The 21,142-nt window shown below is 37.4% G+C and overlaps 1 protein-coding gene across 1 annotated transcript in view; it reads right to left on the bottom strand.

Moving 5' to 3' along the window:
* The window catches only part of KCNN4 (potassium calcium-activated channel subfamily N member 4), a 191,901-nt gene that overhangs the window by 61,596 nt on the left and 109,163 nt on the right, over nt 1–21,142 (bottom strand). The window contains exon 2 of the mRNA XM_053691216.1: nt 13,388–13,483. Coding sequence (XP_053547191.1) covers nt 13,388–13,483 — 96 coding nt within the window. The remainder of the gene's footprint in view (nt 1–13,387; nt 13,484–21,142) is intronic.

Genomic DNA, 21,142 nt, shown 5'->3' on the forward strand with positions numbered 1-21,142 from the left:
TTACAGACTTTTCCATACCGCAGATCCCCTTACGTCAATTGCGTATCCTATCTTTTCAATGGGATCTTTCTAACGCCGGTATTTAGAGTCGTGGCTGAAGTGAGCGTTAGAAATCCAACGACAAAACTCCAGCCGCAGAAAAAAGTCAGGAGTTAAGAGCTGTCTGGGCTAACGCCGGTTCATAAAGCTCTTAACTACTGTGCTCTAAAGTACACTAACACCCATAAACTACCTATGTACCCCTAAACCAAGGTCCCCCCCACATCGCCGCCACTCTATTAAAAAATTTTAACCCCTAATCTGCCGACCGCACACCGCCGCCACCTACGTTATCCCTATGTACCCCTAATCTGCTGCCCCTAATACCGCCGACACCTACATAATATTTATTAACCCCTAATCTGCCGCCCCCAATGTCGCCGCCACCTACCTACACTTGTTAACCCCTAATCTGCCGACCGGACCTCACCGCTACTATAATAAATGTATTAATCCCTAATCCACCTCACTCCCGCCTCAATAACCCTATAATAAATAGTATTAACCCCTAATCTTCCCTCCCTAACATCGCCGACACCTAACTTCAAGCATTAACCCCTAATCTGCCGACCGGACCTCACCGCTACTCTAATAAATATTTTAACCCCTAAAGCTAATTCTAACCCTAACCCCCCCTAAGTTAAATATAATTTAAATCTAACTAAATAAATTAACTCTTATTAAATAAATTATTCCTATTTAAAGCTAAATACTTACCTGTAAAATAAACCCTAATATAGCTACAATATAAATTATAATTATATTGTAGCTATTTTAGGATTAATATTTATTTTACAGGCAACTTTGTAATTATTTTAACCAGGTACAATAGCTATTAAATAGTTAAGAACTATTTAATAGCTACCTAGTTAAAATAATTACAAAATTACCTGTAAAATAAATCCTAACCTAAGTTACAATTAAACCTAACACTACACTATCAATAAATTAATTAAATAAAATACCTACAATTATCTACAATTAAACCTAACACTACACTATCAATAAATTAATTAAATACAATACCTACAAATAAATACAATGAAATAAACTAACTAAAGTACAAAAAATAAAAAAGAACTAAGTTACAAAAAATAATTTTTTTTTACAAACATTAGAAAAATATTACAACAATTTTAAAACTAATTACACCTACTCTAAGACCCCTAATAAAATAACAAAGACCCCCAAAATAAAAAAATGCCCTACCCCTATTCTAAAATTAAAATAGAAAAGCTCTTTTACCTTACCAGCCCTTAAAAGGGCCTTTTGCGGGGCATACCCCAAAGAATTCAGCTCTTTTGCCTGTAAGAAAAAAACATACAATACCCCCCCCCCAACATTACAACCCACCACCCACATACCCCTAATCTAACCCAAACCCCCCTTAAATAAACCTAACACTAAGCCCCTTAAGATCTCCCTACCTTGTCTTCACCACACCGGGTCCCGATCTGTCCAGAAGAGCCTCCGATGTCTTGATCCAAGCCCAATCGGGGGGCTGAAGACATCCATCCTCCGGCAGAAGTCTTGATCCAAGCGGGCAAAAGAGGACATCCGGACCGGCAAACATCTTCATCCAAGCCGCATCTTCTATGTTCTTCCATCCGATGACGACCGGCTGATCTTCAAGACCTCCAGCGCGGATCCATCCTCTTCTTCCGACGACTAGACTACGAATGAAGATTCCTTTAAGGGACGTCATCCAAGATGGCGTTCCTCGAATTCCGATTGGCTGATCATCCAATCGGAATTAAGGTAGGAAAATTCTGATTGGCTGATGGAATCAGCCAATCAGATTCAAGTTCAATCCGATTGGCTGATCCAATCAGCCAATCAGATTGAGCTTGCATTCTATTGGCTGTTCCGATCAGCCAATAGAATGCGAGCTCAATCTGATTGGCTGATTGGATCAGCCAATCGGATTGAACTTGAATCTGATTGGCTGATTAATTTTAGAATAGGGTAGGGCATTTTTTTATTTTGGGGGTCTTTATTATTTTATTAGGGGGCTTAGAGTAGGTGTAATTAGTTTAAAATTGTTGTAATATTTTTCTAATGTTTGTAAATATTTTTTTATTTTTTGTAACTTAGTTCTTTTTTATTTTTTGTACTTTAGTTAGTTTATTTCATTGTATTTATTTGTAGGTATTGTATTTAATTAATTTATTGATAGTGTAGTGTTAGATTTAATTGTAACTTAGGTTAGGATTTATTTTACCAGTAATTTTGTAATTATTTTAACTAGGTAACTATTAAATAGTTATTAACTATTTAATAGCTATTGTACCTGGTTAAAATAAATACAAAGTTACCTGTAAAATAAATATTAATCCTAAAATAGCTACAATATAATTATAATTTATATTGTAGCTATATTAGGGTTTATTTTACAGGTAAGTATTTAGCTTTAAATAGGAATAATTTATTTAATAAGAGTTAATTTATTTTGTTAGATTTAAATTATATTTAACTTAGGGGGGTGTTAGGGTTCGGGTTACAGTTAGCTTTAGGGGTTAATACATTTATTATAGTAGCGGTGAGGTCCGGTCGGCAGATTAGGGGTTAATTATTGTAGGTAGGTGGAGGCGACGTTGGGGGCGGCATATTAGGGGTTAATAAATATAATATAGGGGTCGGCGGTGTTAGGGGCAGCAGATTAGGGGTACATAGGTATAATGTAGGTTGCGGCGGTGTACGGAGCGGCAGATTAGGGGTTAAAAAAAATATGCAGGTGTCAGCGATAGCGGGGGCGGCAGATTAGGGGTTAATAAGTGTAATGCTAGGGGTGTTTAGACCCGGGGTACATGTTAGAGTGTTAGGTGCAGACTTAGGAAGTGTTTCCCCATAGGAAACAATGGGGCTGTGTTAGGAGCTTAACGCTGCTTTTTTGCTTGTGCACGAGCACGTTTTTTAAGCTGGCCGCGTCCGTAAGCACCGCTGGTATCGAGAGTTGCAGTGGCGGTAAATTATGCTCTACGCTCCTTTTTTTACGCTCCTTTTTTGGAGCCTAACGCACTGAAAACGCAGCCATTCTGTGAACTCTAAATACCAGCGGTATTTAAATGGTGCGGGGGGAAAAAAGCATGCGTTAGCTACACGGGTCGTTACCGACAAAACTCTAAATCTATCTGATTTGCTTAGTCTTAAGCAAATCAGATAATAGAAGTTATTTCGAAAGTTGTTATAAATTGTATGATCAATCTATCTGAATCATGAAAGAAAATGTTTGGGTTTTCTTGTCCCTTTAACATATGTGGCTACCGATTATTTTTTACATTGTATTATAACTTAGTTTTTTTTAATATATATTTTTAGGAATAAACAAGCATGGTGTCTGTTTTGTTGAGTTTGGTTAGTTGAGGAGGTGGTACTCACTCATTAGGACTATCACTAGCCATTGCTTTTGGGTAGCAACGAATGCAGAAAATGGCCACCGCCAGAAGCATTTAGCTCTTTTCATAGACAGATATCTTTGTGTGAAAGTGCAACACACAAATATCTGGATTTTCACTGAAAGCAACAAATGCACATGCCTAGCTATCACTATCAACTGGTGATCGATTAGCAGTAGGTGATAGGATTCTTATAGAGTTCTTATAGAGCGCTCTTAATATGACTATGTGCAAGTTTTAATTTGGATTATTAACACATTTAACGAGCTGATATAGTTCCATATATTTTTTAAAACAGATTTGTTAATTAACCATAACTGCAATAAGTAGAAATTATTAGTTATGTTACCACAGAGGATATCTATCTAATGACAGTTGCTGGTTACAGTTTGCCATCTTTTATGCAAAATAGTCAGTGGAATTTTAGATTTTTACTCAGAATCCATGCACGGCACCCCATATCTGTTTCATATCTGTATACTATATTCATTTCTAAGCATGCATAGTAAAATGCTGTGTGTTAAGGAAACTTTTCTATAGAAAAAATACATTTAAATGACATCTTTCCTATGCTGTGTCCATAAAATGAGATTAACCCATTCATTTTCTAACTATATATATTATAATTATTAATTTATTCATTATATAATCAAAGAGGGCATTGGGGAGATTTGTGGATGAAGTAGAAATTTTATAACCATAGCATAGTTTACCTTTGGTAAGCAGCAAGCTCTGGAAAATCTACAAAATGAAAATCAAATTAAGGACCATGTTAATGTGTCCAAGTTTGTAGATACATTATATGTGGACACCCCTACTAATTATTGAGCTAAAAGGTGGTTGAAATCTTCATAGACAAATATTGTCAGTACAATGGATCATACTGAAGAGCTCAGTGACTTTAGACACAGCGCTGACGCTGTTATTGGATGCCACCATTGCCACTAGTCAGTTTGTAAAATGTCTGCCCTACTAGATCTGCCCTGGTCACATTGAGGAGTGGAAGCATCTATGAGCAACAAAAGCCCAGCCACAACGTGTTTAGAAACCTGAACTCATAGAGCAGGATTGTTGTGTGCTAAAACGTGTAGTATGTAAAAATAATCTATCATCTGTTGCATCAGTACAGAGTTCTCAACTACCACTAGAAGCAAAATCAGTACAGCAACTGAGCAATGCCTAGCATCTGCTGGAGTGGTATAAAGCACATTGCCACTGGAGCAGTAGAAACAGTGTTCTCTAAAGTGATAAATCCTGCGTCACTATCTGACTATGTGATAAAGAATCTAGGTGTGGTAGATCCCAGGAGAGTGCTACCTATTGGAATGCATAGTGCCTACTGTAAAGTTTGATGGATAAGAGATAATTGCCTGGGGATGATTTTCAGGATTTAGGCTAGGCCCTTTAGTTCCGTGAAGAGTCCTCTTAATGCTACAGAATACAAAGACATGTTTAGAAGATTGGGTGCTTCCAACTTTTGGCATCAATTTGGGGAAGACACTTTCCTGTTCCAGCACAAAACAAAGTATGTAGCATTGTATAGAAAAATCCACTTATTTTAATTTATCACAGTTAATATGGTAGCTGCACTCTGCAGTTGAAGGGTTAATACACTGAAGCTATTCATTCCACCATTCTAAAGGAGATGTATTAACAAAAATAAATATCACTAAGTCAATACATGACCAAAGCCAATTCATTAAGTGCATGGATAATTTTAACCAAATGCTCTTAGACAAATTCTGGCACAGTAAGGGACTCTACCCTAAACACATAATAGAACACTTCATCGTTTATATGTCAAGAGCACATTTTGTATCATGTCACTTATCGACAAAACACCAGCACATTAAAGGTAAAATAGCTTGTCAAGCCAAAAGCAACCTGTAATGAATATAAGGATCTTTTTTGTGGTTTCCTAATGGATTTAAGAGCAGAGGTTTTTTTTTTCATTTTGAACTAATTAAAAACAATCATGTAATTTCTCTTCTTGATAATTGATCTAATATCTGAATGTATATTTTTGTTTGTTTTCTTTATATAAAAAAAAGTTGCCGGAGGATACTTACTCCGTTCCTCCACCTACAAGTTTTAGTAACTATGAATTCCATTGTGTTCTGAAAATGATTTATAGGTTACCTATTAGTGATACAAATTTTAGCTACTAAGCCATAAAGTATGAGGGCTGGCTATATAAATAGTATGACTATGCAGACCAAGCGCAGACATGTTTCCAGATAGAGGACATATACAGTGGTTCTTTTATTTCACATGCTTATGACCCAGCTCCTCAACCTGTGGTACGTGCACACCTGTAGGTATTTAGAGCATTGGCACTTGTTCTGTCTTGATGCAACAAAACATTCAATATATCAAACAAATCAGTATTTCTCACTGCTGCTCTCAAGCTCTCCCTGCCTGTCTGGTCAGCTGCTCGCTTACTGGGGCATATTTATCAAGGTCTGGTGGACCTGATCCGACACTGCGGATCAGGTCCGCCAGACCTCGCTGAATACGGCGAGCAATATGCTCACCATATTCAGCATTGCACCAGCAGCTCACAAGAGCTGCTGGTGCCACGCCGCCCCCTGCAGACTCGAGGCCAATGGGCCGCCAGCAGGGGGGGTGTCAATCAACCCGATCGTACTCGATCGGGTTGTATTGTGGCGATGCGGACAGGTTATGGAGCAGCGGTCTTTGTGACCGCTGCTTCATAACTGCTGTTTCTGGCGAGCACCCTAGTGGCGAGCAAACCCGATTGCATGTTCTTAAAGTGTGCTAACCCAACAGGAAAATATGAATATTTCTCATTTAATGTTCTTGAGACCTCATAGTTTTGTGTCCTTATAACTTTTTTGTGCAATTTTTTTTTTTTAATTATTTTTATTATGAGTGTAAATGTACTTTGTAATGTATTTTTGATTTGTTTTGTGACACTTTTTTTGTTTCACAAATCAGTTAACCAGAGCTCTGAGGTTGCGCTAACGTGACGGGCATTAACTTCAATTGCGCTCAAACGATCACATTTACATTCAACTAGTAATACTAGTGAAAAAACAGACGCGCGCAAGCAACCGTGATAAACCCATTTTTGCTCATACATAACTGTTAACACTCTACTTGTAATCTAGCCAATAATGTTTGTCACAAGGAAAGTGCCAGGTAAAATGTATATATCAAAGTGAAAAGGTGTTATAGAGCCAAGATATAGGACCACAGTGAAATAATTATGCCACTGTGAAATGTACAGGTAGTGCTTTATGTGTGTATTATGAAGATATTATATATATATATATATATATATATATATATATAGCACAACATTAAAAAACTATGGGCTAGATTACAAGTGTAGTGGTATTTATTGGGCAAATTCATAGCACAAGTATACCGCAAGCATCTGTGCACTCGCATCACAAGTTGAAAGTAATGTCTTCTCTCTTGAGCATAAGTTAACAAAGTTGAACATAAACCTTAAAGGGACAGTCTACACCAGAATTTTTATTGTTTTAAAAGATAGATAATCCCTTTATTAGCAATTCCCCAGTTTTGCATAACCAACACAGTTATAATAATATACTTTTAACCTCTGTGATTATCTTGTTTCTAAGCCTCTGCAAACTGCCCCTTTATTTCAGTTCTTTTGACAGACTTGCAGTTTAGCCAATCACTGTCTGCTCCCAGATAACTTCACGTGCACGAGCACAGTGTTATCTATATGAAATACGTGAACTAACACCCTCTAGTGGTGAAAAACTGTTCAAATGCATTGTGAAAAGAGGTGGCCTTTAAGGTCTAAGAAATTAGCATATGAACCTCCTAGATTAAGCTTTCAACTAAGAATACCAAGAGAACAAAGCAAAATTGGTGATAAAAGTAAATTGGAAAATTGTTTAAAATTACATGCTCTATCTGAATCATGAAAGTTTATTTTGGTCTAGACTGTCCCTTTAATCCCAATTATGAAGTTACCAGAATCTAGGTATGTTCATTTTATTTAGAATTCAGCATTTATTATAGAAAGGAATGGTGAATATGGCTGCTTGCAGCACCATTTGGCTATTTTCTGCGCCGGATTTATAAGTGTAATAGCGCTACATACAAACATCTGGATTTGCACAGATATGTGTGTTGTATTTTTACTCTTAAAAATAGCCGGACAACGCTGCCCACCGCCATAACTGGCATTGGTTTCTATATCGAATGCCAAATGTCAAAAGAATAGCAAAACGTGTAAATAAATTATTAGTACATTGAGCTGGGGCATTAAGGGCACACTGTACATGTGTGTATGACGTGTTATTGAAATACTATACAATTGTTGTTTTTTTAATTTCGCATCATTCTGGTCTAGAAGATTAAACGTACATTATATTATTAGCTCACATAAAAATAGTTTATGCCTTTTTCTGTCTTCAATAATGGGCTTTGAAGCATTTTTCACACTGTAAAACATGCTTTGTAAAAAAGGCTCAATTTCTACCATTGAAACTAATGAGACATTTCATTCTTTAAAGGGATGTAAAAACACCACAAAAATGTTTTTGTGATTCAGACAGAGCATACAATTTTAAAAAAAAAAGTTTCCAATTTACTTCTATTATAAAATTTGCTTTGTCCCCATTATATTCTTTGTTGAAGAAATACCTAGGTAGGTATCTGGAGCACAGGAAATAGTGCTGCCATCTAGTGCTCTTGTAAATGGATAACATACTTACAAAACTGCTGTCATATAGTGCTCCAGAAATTGACCGGCTCCTAAGCATACATCACTACTTTTCAACAAAAGATACCAAGCTAACAAAGAAAATTTGATAAGTAAATTACGGCTAGATTTAGAGTTTGGCGTTAGCCGTCAAAAGCAGCGTTAAGGGGTCCTAACGCTTCTTTTTACCGCCCGCTGGTATTTAGAGTCAGGCAGGAAAGGGTCTACCGTTCACTTCCTTACCGCGACTCCAGGCTACCGCAGATCCCCTTACATCAATTTCGTATCCTAGCTTTTCTATGGGATTTGCCTAACGCTGCATTTGGAGTCTTGGAAGAACTAAGCGGTAGACCCTCTACCGACAAGACTCCTACCGCCAAAAAAAGTCAGTAGTTAAGAGCTTTATGGGCTAACACTGGAATATAAAGCCCCTAACTACTGTGCTACAAAGTACACTAACACCCATAAACTACCTATGTACCTCTAAACCGAGGCCCCCCCACATCGCAAACACTATAATAAAATTTTTTAACCCCTAATCTGATGACCGGACATCGCCGCCACCTACATTATACCTATGAACCCATAATCTGCTGCCCCTAACATCAACGACACCTATATTATATTAATATATTCCCAACGTCGCCGCTACCTAACTACAATTATTAACCCCTAATCTGCCGACCGGACCTCGCCACCACTATAATAAATGTATTAACCCCTAAACCGCCGCACTCCCTCCTCTCAAACACTAGAATAAATTGTATTAACCCCTAATCTGCCCTCCCTAACATCGCCGCCACCTACCTACAATTATTAACCCCTAATGTCCCGCCCGCAATGTCGCCACTACTATCATAAATGTATTAACCCCTAAACCTAAGTCTAACCCTAACACCCCCCTAACATAAATATAATTTAAATTAAACAAAATAATATTCCTATAATTAAATAAATTTATCCTATTTAAAACTAAATACTTACCTAGAAAATAAACCCTAATATAGCTACAATATAAATAATAATTACATTGTATCTATTTTAGGATTTATATTTATTTTACAGGCAACTTTGTATTTATTTTAACTAGGTACAATAGCTATAAAATATTTATTAACTATTTAATAGCTACCTAGTTAAAATAATTACAAAATTACATGTAAAATAAATCCTAACCTAAGTTAAACCTAACACTACACTATCATTAAATTAATTAAATAAATTACCTACAATTAGCTAAACTAAAATACAATTAAATAAACTAATCTATAATACAAAAAACAAACACTAAATTACAAAAAATAAAAAAATATTACAAGAATTTTAATCTAATTACACCTAATCTAAGCCCCCTAATAAAATAAAAAAGACCACCAAAATAATAAAATTCCCTACCCTATTCTAAATTACAAAAGTAATCAGCTCTTTTACCAGCCCATAAAAGGGCTTTTTGCGGGGCATTGCCCCAAAGTAATCAGCTCTTTTACCTGTAAAAAGAAAATACAATACCCCCCCAACATTACAACCCACCACCCACATACCCCTATTCTAACCCACCCAAACCCCCCTCGAATAAACCTAACACTAACCCCCTGAAGATCTTCCTACCTTGAGTCGTCTTCACTCAGCCTAGCCGAAGTCTTCATCCAATCCGGGCAAAGTCTTGATCCAAGCGGCAAAGAAGAGGTCCTCCATCCGGGCGATGTCTTCCTCCAAGCGGCAAAGAAGAGGTCCTCCATTCAGGCGATGTCTTCTTCCAGAAGATAGAAGATGCCACTTGGAAGAAGACATTGCCCGGATGGAGGACCTCTTCTTTGCCGCTTGGATCAAGACTTCGCCTGGATGGAGGACCTCATCACCCGGATTGGAGGAAGACTTCGGCTGGTCTGAGTGAAGACGACTCAAGGTAGGGAGATCTTCAGGGGGTTAGTGATAGGTTTTTTTTTAAGGGGGGTTTGGGTGGGTTAGAATAGGGGTATGTGGATGGTTGGTTGTAATGTTGGGGGGGTATTGTATTTTCTTTTACAGGTAAAAGAGCTGATTACTTTGGGGCAATGCCCCGCAAAAAGCCCTTTTAAGGGCTGGTAAAAGAGCTGATTACTTTTGTAATTTAGAATAGGGTAGGGAATTTTATTATTTTGGGGGGCTTTTGTATTTTATTAGGGGTCTTAGATTAGGTGTAATTAGATTAAAATTATTGTAATATTTTTAAATTTTTTGTAATTTAGCGTTTGTTTGTTTTTGTATTATAGATTACTTTATTTAATTGTATTTTAGTTTAGCTAATTGTAGGTAATTTATTTAATTAATTTAATGATAGTGTAGTGTTAGGTTTAATTGTAACTTAGGTTAGGATTTATTTTACATGTAATTCTGTAATTATTTTAACTAGGTAGCTATTAAATAGTTAATAAATATTTAATAGCTATTGTACCTAGTTAAAATAAATACAAAGTTGCCTGTAAAATAAATATAAATCCTAAAATAGATACAATGTAATTATTATTTATATTGTAGCTATATTAGGGTTTATTTTCTAGGTAAGTATTTAGTTTTAAATAGGATTAATTTATTTAATTATAGGAATATTATTTCGTTTAATTTAAATTATATTTATGTTAGGGGGGTGTTAGGGTTATGGTTAGACTTAGGTTTAGGGGTTAATAACGTTATTATAGTAGCGGCGACGTGGGCGGGTGATTAGGGGTTAATAATTGTAGGTAGGTGGCGGCGATGTTAGGGAGAGCAGATTAGGGGTAATACAATTTATTCTAGTGTTTGCGAGGTGGGAGTGCGGCAGTTTAGGGGTTAATACATTTATTATAGTGGAGGCGAGATCCGGTTGGCAGATTAGGGGATAATACTTGTAGTTAGGTTGCGGCGACGTTGGGGGGGGCAGATTAGGGGTTAATAAATATAATGTAGGTGTCGGCGATGTTAGGGGCAGCAGATTAGGGGTTCATAGGGATAATGTAGGTGGCGGCTGTGTCCGGTCGGAAGATTAGGGGTTAATAATAAAATGCAGGTGTCAGCGATAGCGGGGGGCGGAAGATTAGGGGTTAATAAGTGTAAGGTTAGGGGCGTTTAGACTCCGGGTTCATGTTAGGGTGTTAGGTGCAGACTTAGAAAGTGTTTCCCCATAGGAAACAATGGGGCTGCGTTAGGAGCTTAACGCTGCTTTTTTTGCAGGTGTTAGGTTTTTTTTCAGCCCAAACTGCCCCATTGTTTCCTATGGGGATATCATGCACAAGCACGTTTTGCCAGCTTACCGCTACTGTAAGCAACGCTGGTATTGAGGGTTGAAGTGGCGTTAAATTATGCTCAACACTCAGACAACTCTAAATACCAGCGTTGTTTAAAGGGTGTGCTGGGAAATAAAGCAGCGTTAGCTACGCGGGTCTTTACCGACAAAACTCTAAATCTAGGTGCTTGAAAGTTGTTTAAAATTGCATGCTCTATCTGAATCATGAAAGACAAATTTTGGCTTTAATATCCCTTTAAATTCTCATATTACAGACAGGGGGTGCTAACAAATCTTATTACAGAGCGTATCATTTTCTATTACTAAATACTAAATATCTGCTTATTTAAAGGGACATTCTGGGGAAAAAATTAACGATGTATAAAAATAAAACCAACATTGGATTCAACAGAACAGAGTGCAACTGGAGTTGCACTCTATTTGTTTGAGGTCCAGTTAGGGGATCTCCAATAGTGATCCTGGATGCTCCACTAGGTGCAATTAACTACACCACACTACACTAGTTGCAACAGAACAGAGCCCATGTGAGTCAGTAGAACCTTGTACTAGACACTTGCAAGATACAAGGTGAGTGCTAAACAGGATATCTAGTGTCCCTACTTGTTATCGAGTTTTTTCTACACAGTCCAAATCAGCCTATGTGATTGATATTTGTTGTGTTTTATGCATCTACTGTATTTGTAATAAATAGGTGTTTCTTATGACTGGCGAGTTGCCTGTTGTATAAAATGTTTGGAAGCTTAAAAAAGGATCTGTATAAAGCTCACCTACTTACAGGTGGGTTACAATGATATATTCTATCAGTACTTCCATCAATAGAAGGTAGTCCAAGGGTTTATCATATATATATATTTGCCTACACATTTTTTTTGTAACCAGAACTTAAAGTGAATGTAAAGTTGAATGAATGAATGAGTGCCCGGTTTTTAAGAAATTCGGGATTCGGAATCGATTCGAATTTCCAAATTAAAATAGTGCCGAATCTACAGAATAAATCCGAATTAGTTCGGATTTATTCGGTAGATTTGGCTGGCCATGGATTACACTAGTATTGTACAGTATATTAGGTTATATCACTCTGCTATTAGTTACACCTAATATACAGTACATAATACTAGTCTAATACACAGCACATCCCACCTAATACTTACCGAAATTCCGAATTGAACCGAATTCAGCCGAATTTATTCGAATCTGAATAAATCCGAAACTAATTGATTCAAATTTTTCCGAATTTGAATGGATCCGAACCGAAATTCGAGAAAATCCGGATTGATCCGAACCAAATTTTGTCGCCATGCACATGTCTAAAAAAAAGTGCTGCAATGTAAAGTTTAATGAAAAGTGCCCCTGTTTTTAATAGTATTTTTAAAAACTGGACACTCATTCAACTTTACATTCACTTTAAGTTCTGGTTACAAAAAAAAAACATTTGTGGGCAAAAATATATATAATAAACCCTATTGATGGAAGTGCTGATAGAATATAACATTGTAACCCACCTGTATGTAGGTTACAGTCTAGGTGGGGATACAAAAGGCAAAGTCAGCTATTTCAGATGAGAAAATAAAGATGAAGAAGCTATTTCTAAATAGTTTAATACATTCCAGTAGGTAAAATGGAAAACTGGGGACACATTAATGGGGAGAGAATATTAGTATATACTGTCCTTTTAAATTATTAGCATTATAATCATTACCAAATCTGTGTCTATCTTCATAAATATAGGAAACTCCTAAAAATATCCTTTTCCTAATTGAAAATTTTGCAGAACATTTTCAAGCACCCAAATGAATACAGCTTTCCTACAAAAGAGCAGAAAAAAATATCTTCTCCAATACGGAAAACAAGATCTTTGTGCAGAGAACTTTTGCAGTCAGTTATCCTGGACGTGTCATGGCTCAGTCTTGGCTGTAGGCTATGTATATGTGTATACATACCCTTCTCTGTCCTGCCCAGTCCTAGATGGTAGGTGAGCAGAGGTACCTGAATCTCCTTGATGTGAAACGTGATGATTAGAACGAGCAGGATTCCAGTGGAGAGGCTGATGCTGCATTTCATCATGAAGAGATAGAGAAACCACTGAAAGACGAAAGCACATGTTAGAGCAAGTGGAGTATATAGGAGATCAGGGATATCACAGCAAGTCCAAAAGTATATACTTTAATAGTGGCTTTTGACAGTTTTCTGGAAACTTAAAATTTATATATATATATCTCAAAATGGCCTCACCACAGGGATGAAATGGCTCAGCATTAGCAATAAAAACGTTAACATTGTCCAGTTTTAGGACTCACTATGCTGTTTAGAGCTAGGTGCTCATGTGTTCCAACTTATATGAGATTGTGTCAGGATAAAATGAAGCTATAAAGGTCTGTGTACCAGCATTCAAGCGCAGAGAGCTGGCAGTGGTGTGTATTGTGTCTGTGAAGACTTCATTTGTGTCATACAAGCCACTGACGACCCTGCCAAGAAGTGGTGTTTGGATACTGGTGCATGGGCCCTTACAGCAATTGTATGTATGCCATTGAAAAACAAAAATTTGAATGAGCCCATGCACATTTCTTTTAATTGCTGATATGCATACAAAAAAATGCCCCTTTAAGGACCACTTTAGATTTTAACTTCATGTGCAGGATCAAAGGACAGCTTTTAGAAATAACATTGTATGAGGAACCACTATGAAATTGATTATTTAGCATCAAGAGAAACCTCAAAGAGCTGAAGTAATATATATAAATATATATATATACACACATTTTTGATTATCATTAGTCTACTAGTAAGGAACAGAAAGTTTGACTCATTGTTTTGATATACAATTACAAATACTAAAATGTTTATTGCTGTGTTAGCAGACAATAAATACCCCAAAACAGCAGCCTACAAATACATGCACCCATATTCAAACACTAGACGCTCTTCCAAAATATTAAGATGAAGGGTAAGCTACCCACTAGCTTAAGCTCCAAACTGTTAGTGTGAATTAACCCCTTAAGGACTGGGAAAACTTGCCCAAATGACCGGAGAATTTGTAGCATTTTTGCTATCATCCCATTTAAACAAAAATAGAGCCATGTTTTTTTTGTTGTTTTGTTTAGTTACCTACCAAAACTATATATATATATATATATATATATATATATATATATATATATACTGTATATATATATATTTAGTAGACAACCCAAGGTATTGATCTAGGCCCATTTTGGCATATTGCATGCCACTGTTTCCCTGCCAAATGCAATCAAATTAAAACAAACTTTCTCACAAACTTCTAGGCTTCTCACTAGTTATGTACATACCACTTGTGCAGTCATAACTCAAATGGTTGTAAAAGCTTCTCTGAAATCCACTTTGCATAGCAGACATGCATGACTTTGCCATTGTTTTTTGATAACTAGAAGGCTGCTAATTGCAGCTGCACACCACACTTCTTAAATTCCCTGCAGTGAAGGGATTCATTGAGTAACTTGTAAGGTTAATTTTAGCTCTGGGGCATATTTATCGAACGGACATGATACAAAGTAACGTATCATGTCCCCTGCACATCGATAAATGCTGACAGCATACACTGTCGGCATTTATCATTGCACCAGCAGTTCTGGTGAACTGCTGGTGCAATGCCGCCCCCTGCAGATTTGCGGCCAATCGGCCACTAGCAGGGGGTGTCGATCACCACGATCGTATTCGATTGGGTTGATTTCTGTCCGTGGCCTCAGAGCAGGTGGACAAGTTATGGAGCAGCGCTCTTTAGACCAGTGCTTCATAACTTCTGTTTCCGGCAAGCCTGAAATTTTGCCGGAAACAAGGGGCATCAAGCTCTATACAGAGCTTGATAAATATGCCCCCTAGTGTAGAGATTACCCTCCCACCTGACACACCCCACCCCCTAATCCCTACCAAACAGCTCTTCCCTTTCTAACCCCCCACTGGACACCACCATCTTAGGTAATGGCAGACAGTCTGAAGTATGCAGATTTAGGTTTTTTGTTTTATTATTAATCTTTTCTGCAGTGTAGTGATCCCTCTACAACCCACCTCCCTTATCCCTCCCAACAGCTCTCTAAGCCTCCCTCCTCAGCTGTCTGCCAGTAAACAGTTTATAAATATTTATCAGTTTTATTTATTAAAAAAAAAAAATAGTGTATTATCCAGAGCATAGAGATCCCTGCCCCCTCAGGCTATGGGCTGCCCACCCGCCTTCCACACCAGAAATTGGCACCACCACAATCGGATGCAAACATCGACACAGAATGTCACTGTTTGCATCTGCAATCTGAATTCATATGGTAAAGGGAGCATGCTTATTAGCCGCCCGCAGCTCCTCTGTACTTACGTCAGCAATAACGAAACCGGCTTCCTCCAATCATGGCGTGCACTCCAGAGCGTCCATCGCGTGAGGCCACACCATGATTGGAGGAAGCCAGTTTCGTCACTGCTGTGCTAAGCACAGCATGAGAAGCGGGCGGGGGATCGCCGGTCCTGCTTGGCTGAAGAAAAAGGTAAGTATTTAAAAAAACAAAAATGCTGCAATGTAAAGTTTCATGAATGAAAGTGCCCCTGTTTTTAATAGTATTTTTAAAAGCTGGGCACTCATTCATGAAACTTTACATTCACTTTAAACTCATGATTCAAAGAGGGCATATAATTTAAAAACTTCCATATTCTACTATCAAATTTACATCTTTCTCTTAGTATTCTTTGTTGAAATGTAGCTACATTTCATGTGAGCATACTGAGATATGCTCATGAATGTTTTACATCTAGCACCTTTATTTATAACATTGTTGCAGAAGTTGTTTGGTGCTGCTATATAGTTCAAAAAGTCACATGCAGTCTACTGAGTAAGTTCAGTGTGTTCTCATAACAAAGGATTCCTCAAAAGAGAGGTACGTTTGATAAATGAAGAGGAAAGTTTGGAACAGCCAATAGAATGTGAGGTCAATCCGATTGGCTGATTGCATCAGCCAATCGGATTTTTCCTACCTTAATTCTGATTGGCTGATAGAATCCTATCAGCCAATGGGAAATCAAGGACGCCATCTTGGATGACGTCATTTAAAGGAACCTTCATTCGTCGTTAGTCCGTCGGCCAGGAAGGATGCTCCGCGCTGGATGTCTTCAAGATGGAGCCGCTTCGCACCGGAAGAGTGAAGATAGAAGATGCCGCTTGGATGAAGACTTTGCTGGATGGAGGACCTCTTCTGCCCCAATCGGATGAAGACTTCTGCCGGATGGAGGACCACCTGTGCCCGGCTTCTTGGATGACTTCGGCCCGCTGGGTGAAGACATCTCCCGGTATGGTGATCTTCAATGGGGTAGTGTTAGGTTTTTAAGGGGGGATTGGGTGGGTTTTAGAGTAGGGGTGTGCAGGGTTGTAATGTCTGGGGGGGGGATTTTTTATTTTTTTTTACAGGTAAAAGAGCTGATTACTTTTAGGCAATGCCCCGCAAAAGGCCCTCTTAAGGGCTATTTGTAATTTAGTATAGGGTAAGGCATTTTTATTATTTTTTTTATTTTATTTTATTTTATTAGATTCTTAGATTAGGTGTAATTAGTTTAAAACCTCTTTGTAATTTTTTTTATCTGTAATTTAGTGTTTTTTTTTCGTAGTTTAGTTTATTGAATTTATTTGTATTTAATTGTAGGTAGTTTAGGTAATTAGTTTAATGATAGTGTAGTGTTAGGTGTAATTGTAACTTAGGTTAGGATTTATTTTACAGGTAATTTTGTACTTATTTTAGCTAGGTAGTTATTAAATAGTTAATAACTATTGTACTAGTTAAAATAAATACAAAGTTGCCTGGTGAAATAAATATAAATCCTAAGCTAGCTACATTGTAACTATTAGTTATATTGTAGCTATCTTAGGGGTTTATTTTATCGGCAAGTATTTTGTTTTAATAGGAATAATTTATTTAACTGTTGTTAAATTTTTTAGTTAATTTAAATTATATTTAAGTTAGGGGGGGTTAGGTTTAGACTTAGGTTTAGGGGGATAATACGTTTAATATAGTAGCGGGCGACGTTGGGGGTGGCAGATTAGGGGTTAATAAATGTAAGTAGGTGTCGGCGATGTTAGGTGCAGGCAGATTAGGGGTTAATAAAATTTAACTAGTGTTTGCGGGTGGGAGTGCAGCGGGTTTAGGGGGTTAATACATTTATTAAAGTGGTCGGGCGATGTCCGATCGGCAGATTAGTGGTTAATAATTGTAGGTAGGTGGCGGAAGACGTTGGGGCGGCAGATTAGGGGTTAATAAATATAATGTAGGTGTCGTCGATGTTAGGGGCAGCAGATTAGGGGTTCATAGGTATAATTAGGTGCGGCGATGTCCAGTCGGCGGAATTAGGGGTTAAACAATTTTTTTATAGTGTTTGCGATGTGGGGGGGGGCCTAGGTTTAGGGGTTAATAGGTAGTCTATGGGTTGTTAGTGTACTTTTTAGCACTTTAGTTAAGAGGCTTTATGTTTCCGGCGTTAGCCCATAAAACTCTTAACTACCTGACTTTTAAATGCGGTAGGAGTCTTGACAGGAAGAGGGTCTACGGCTCTCTTCTTCCAAGACTCGTAATACCGGCGTTAGGCAAATCCCATTAAAAAGATAGGATACGCAATTGACGTAAGGGGAATTGCGGTAGCCTCGAGTCGGCGGAAGAAAAGTGAGGCGGTACACCTGTACGTAGCCTGACTTGTAATACCAGCGGGCGTTAAAAAAAGCAGCGCTGGGACCTCTCAACGCTGCTTTTTAAGGCTTAACGCCAAACTCGTAATCTAGGTGTATGTGTTGCAGAAGTCGTTATGTGGATTCACAGGCATATGTTTACTTACTACACAAGGCAGGCAAACTCATGCCGAGTTTCAACAAATTTGACATAACATTTATGGTTCCATTTATCAAAGGCCAGGCTAACATTTCCGCCTCTCTCCGCCTGGTTTGTGACTGTTTGCTCCCCTGCAATTTCCATTGCACAATCCTCTGCTTGTGCAATGCCGCCCACTGCTTGCACACGGTTGTCAATTACCCTGGTCGGACAAATCCGCGGGGATTAAAATAAACCAGATTACCGTTGCTTCCTAATTATTGGGCTGTAGGCTCGCATAAGCTGAAGGCGCTCAGAAGCTACATTTGTAGCATTTTAAATCGAGCCCTTAGTCTAATTAAAGGACATAAAAGTCAAACTTAAACTTTCAGGTTTCCGATATAACATGCAATTTTAAGATATGTTTTCATTTTAATTCTGTTCTCAAATTTACTTAATTCTCTTGGTATCCTTTTCTGAAAAAGCAAACTAGTAAGCTCAGGAGTAGCAATGCACTTCTGGGAGCTATCTAGGGATTGATAGCTACATACCTCTTGTCCATGGGGTCACCAGATGTGTTCCCCTATCTCACAAGTGCATTGCTGCTCTAGAAAAGACATTGGGGCATATTTATCAAGGTCTGGCGGACCTGAACGGACACAGATCAGGTCCGCCAGACCTCGCTGAATACGGCGAGCAATACGCTCTCTGTATTCAGCATTGCACCAGCAGCTCACAAGAGCTGCTGGGTGCAACGCCGGCCCCCCTGCAGACTACATGGTCAATGGGCCACCAGCAGGGGGTTGTCAATCAATCCGATCGTACTCGATCGGGTTGTATTGTGGCGATGTCTGTCCCCCCTGCTCAGAGCAGGCGGACAGGTTATGGAGCAGCGGTCTTTGTGGCCATCAAGCTCAACACGGAGCTTGTTAAATAGAGCCCATAAACTGTGTTTTTAAACCCCTTGCAGGGGTAAAAATATAGTTACACTCAAGTAATAGGAGCAATAATAAAAAGTTCTAACTAACTAAAAGGGACAGTCTACTCCAGAATTGTTCCTGTTTAAAAAGATAGCTAATCCCTTTATTACCTATTCCCCAATTTTGCATAACCAACACAGTTATAATAATACACTTTTTACCTTTTGTGATTACCTTGTATCTAAACCTCTGCAGAGTCCAGACTGCTACCTTATCTAAGTTCTTTTGACAGACTTGCATTTTAGCCAATCAGTGCTAGGTAACTCCACAGGAGTGAGAAACAATGTTATCTATATGGAACAAAATGAACTAGCATTGTCTAGCTGTGAAATGCCCTGAGATTCATAAGAGGTAGCCTTCAAGGGCTTAGAAATTAGCATATAAGTCTACCTAGGTTTAGCTTCCAACTAAGAATAACAAGAGAACAAAGCAAATGTGATAATAAAAGTAATTTGGAAAGTGGTTTTAAAACTGAAATGCCGTATCTGAATCATGAAAGTTTAGTTTTGACTAGACTGTCCCTTTAAGGTATTTTCTGTTTCCAATTTCATATGCCGTTAAAAGTGCTAACAAATATTTTGGATGGCATAGTTTCTATATACCACAATATAAACAGGAACAAGAAGAGTAAATAAATGCAGTAAGAAGTAGAGAAAAATACACCTCCAACTTACCAAGTATAGATAAATAAAATACCACTTAAGTGGAATATTTAGTCAAGTAAAACATACTCAAATAAATCCCGTGTTTTGTTTAAATGTACTGCTTTAACAAGCTCTTTGTAGTAAAATCAAACATTGTAATTAAAAAATACACAAAAATATCAAACTACATAAATGTTTTATTTAAAATTCAAATGTAAAGCTGGTATTTGTTTAAATGTATAGTTTAATTCTATTCTTTAGGTGTAATCCAATAACTGTATTTATTTAAAGATATTGTTTAATACAGGTATACCTTGATCCTGGTATTTCTTTCAAGAGTTAGTTTTATGTAAATATGTATTCAAAAATGTACATTAATACAGACGTATGTATGAATGTGTGGATTGATCCAGCTATTTATTACAAGTTATAGGTATATGTAGGCAGCTATTAAAGTATCATTTGATATATATATATATATGTATGTATATAAGTAATAAATTCTCTAGCACTCTCCCAAACAAAACAGCATAAAATATAATTGGATATTAGACTTTTAAATGTTTTTCTATTTTAGGATTCATACCTCAATGTCAACAATGACTAATACCATATTAGTGAGTGAGCCCTTTTAAGTTTTATTTGTCTTTTGATGGACTTTAAACTCTCAGGTAACACAGAGCACTGTCACAATAAGAGCTTTGTATGTATATATCTGATTGTATATATGGTTTAAAAATAAAATCTTATTTAAAAAAACAAATGGAATGCTAAGCTTACTTTGTTAATTCCAGTTTGGTAAAATCATATAGTAAATTAAAATGATGGGTGATGTTAAAGGGACATAAAGAAAATGCTTTAATGTATTAAAACATTTTATATTTGCACTATTGCTTGACTTTAAACCCTCCAAAAAGGATTAAATATACAGTTAAAGTCCATTCTGGAGCAACAGTGCATGACTAAGAGCTAGCAAAACAGATCTGATAAACCAATGACAAGAGGCATCTGTGTGTAGCCACCAATCACCATCTGGCTCCCCATAGTGCATTGCTGCTCTTGAGACTACCTAGATATGCTGTCAAATAAAAAAGAGAAAATTAAAGCCCTATAGGACTCTAGACTACCATTTCCAGTCATAGGGACATATCAACTCTAAATCACAAAAACGATATACACATTAAATATTTGTTAATTTCCACATAGATTAAATGCGCACACATATATATCGGTGTTCAAATGTTAGGGGTCACTTACACATTTCCTTATTTTCATGAAAATATACATGAAATGAGTTTGAATAGGAAATGT

This window comes from Bombina bombina, chromosome 8 (assembly GCF_027579735.1).
Source record: "Bombina bombina isolate aBomBom1 chromosome 8, aBomBom1.pri, whole genome shotgun sequence".
Lineage (NCBI taxonomy): Eukaryota > Metazoa > Chordata > Amphibia > Anura > Bombinatoridae > Bombina > Bombina bombina.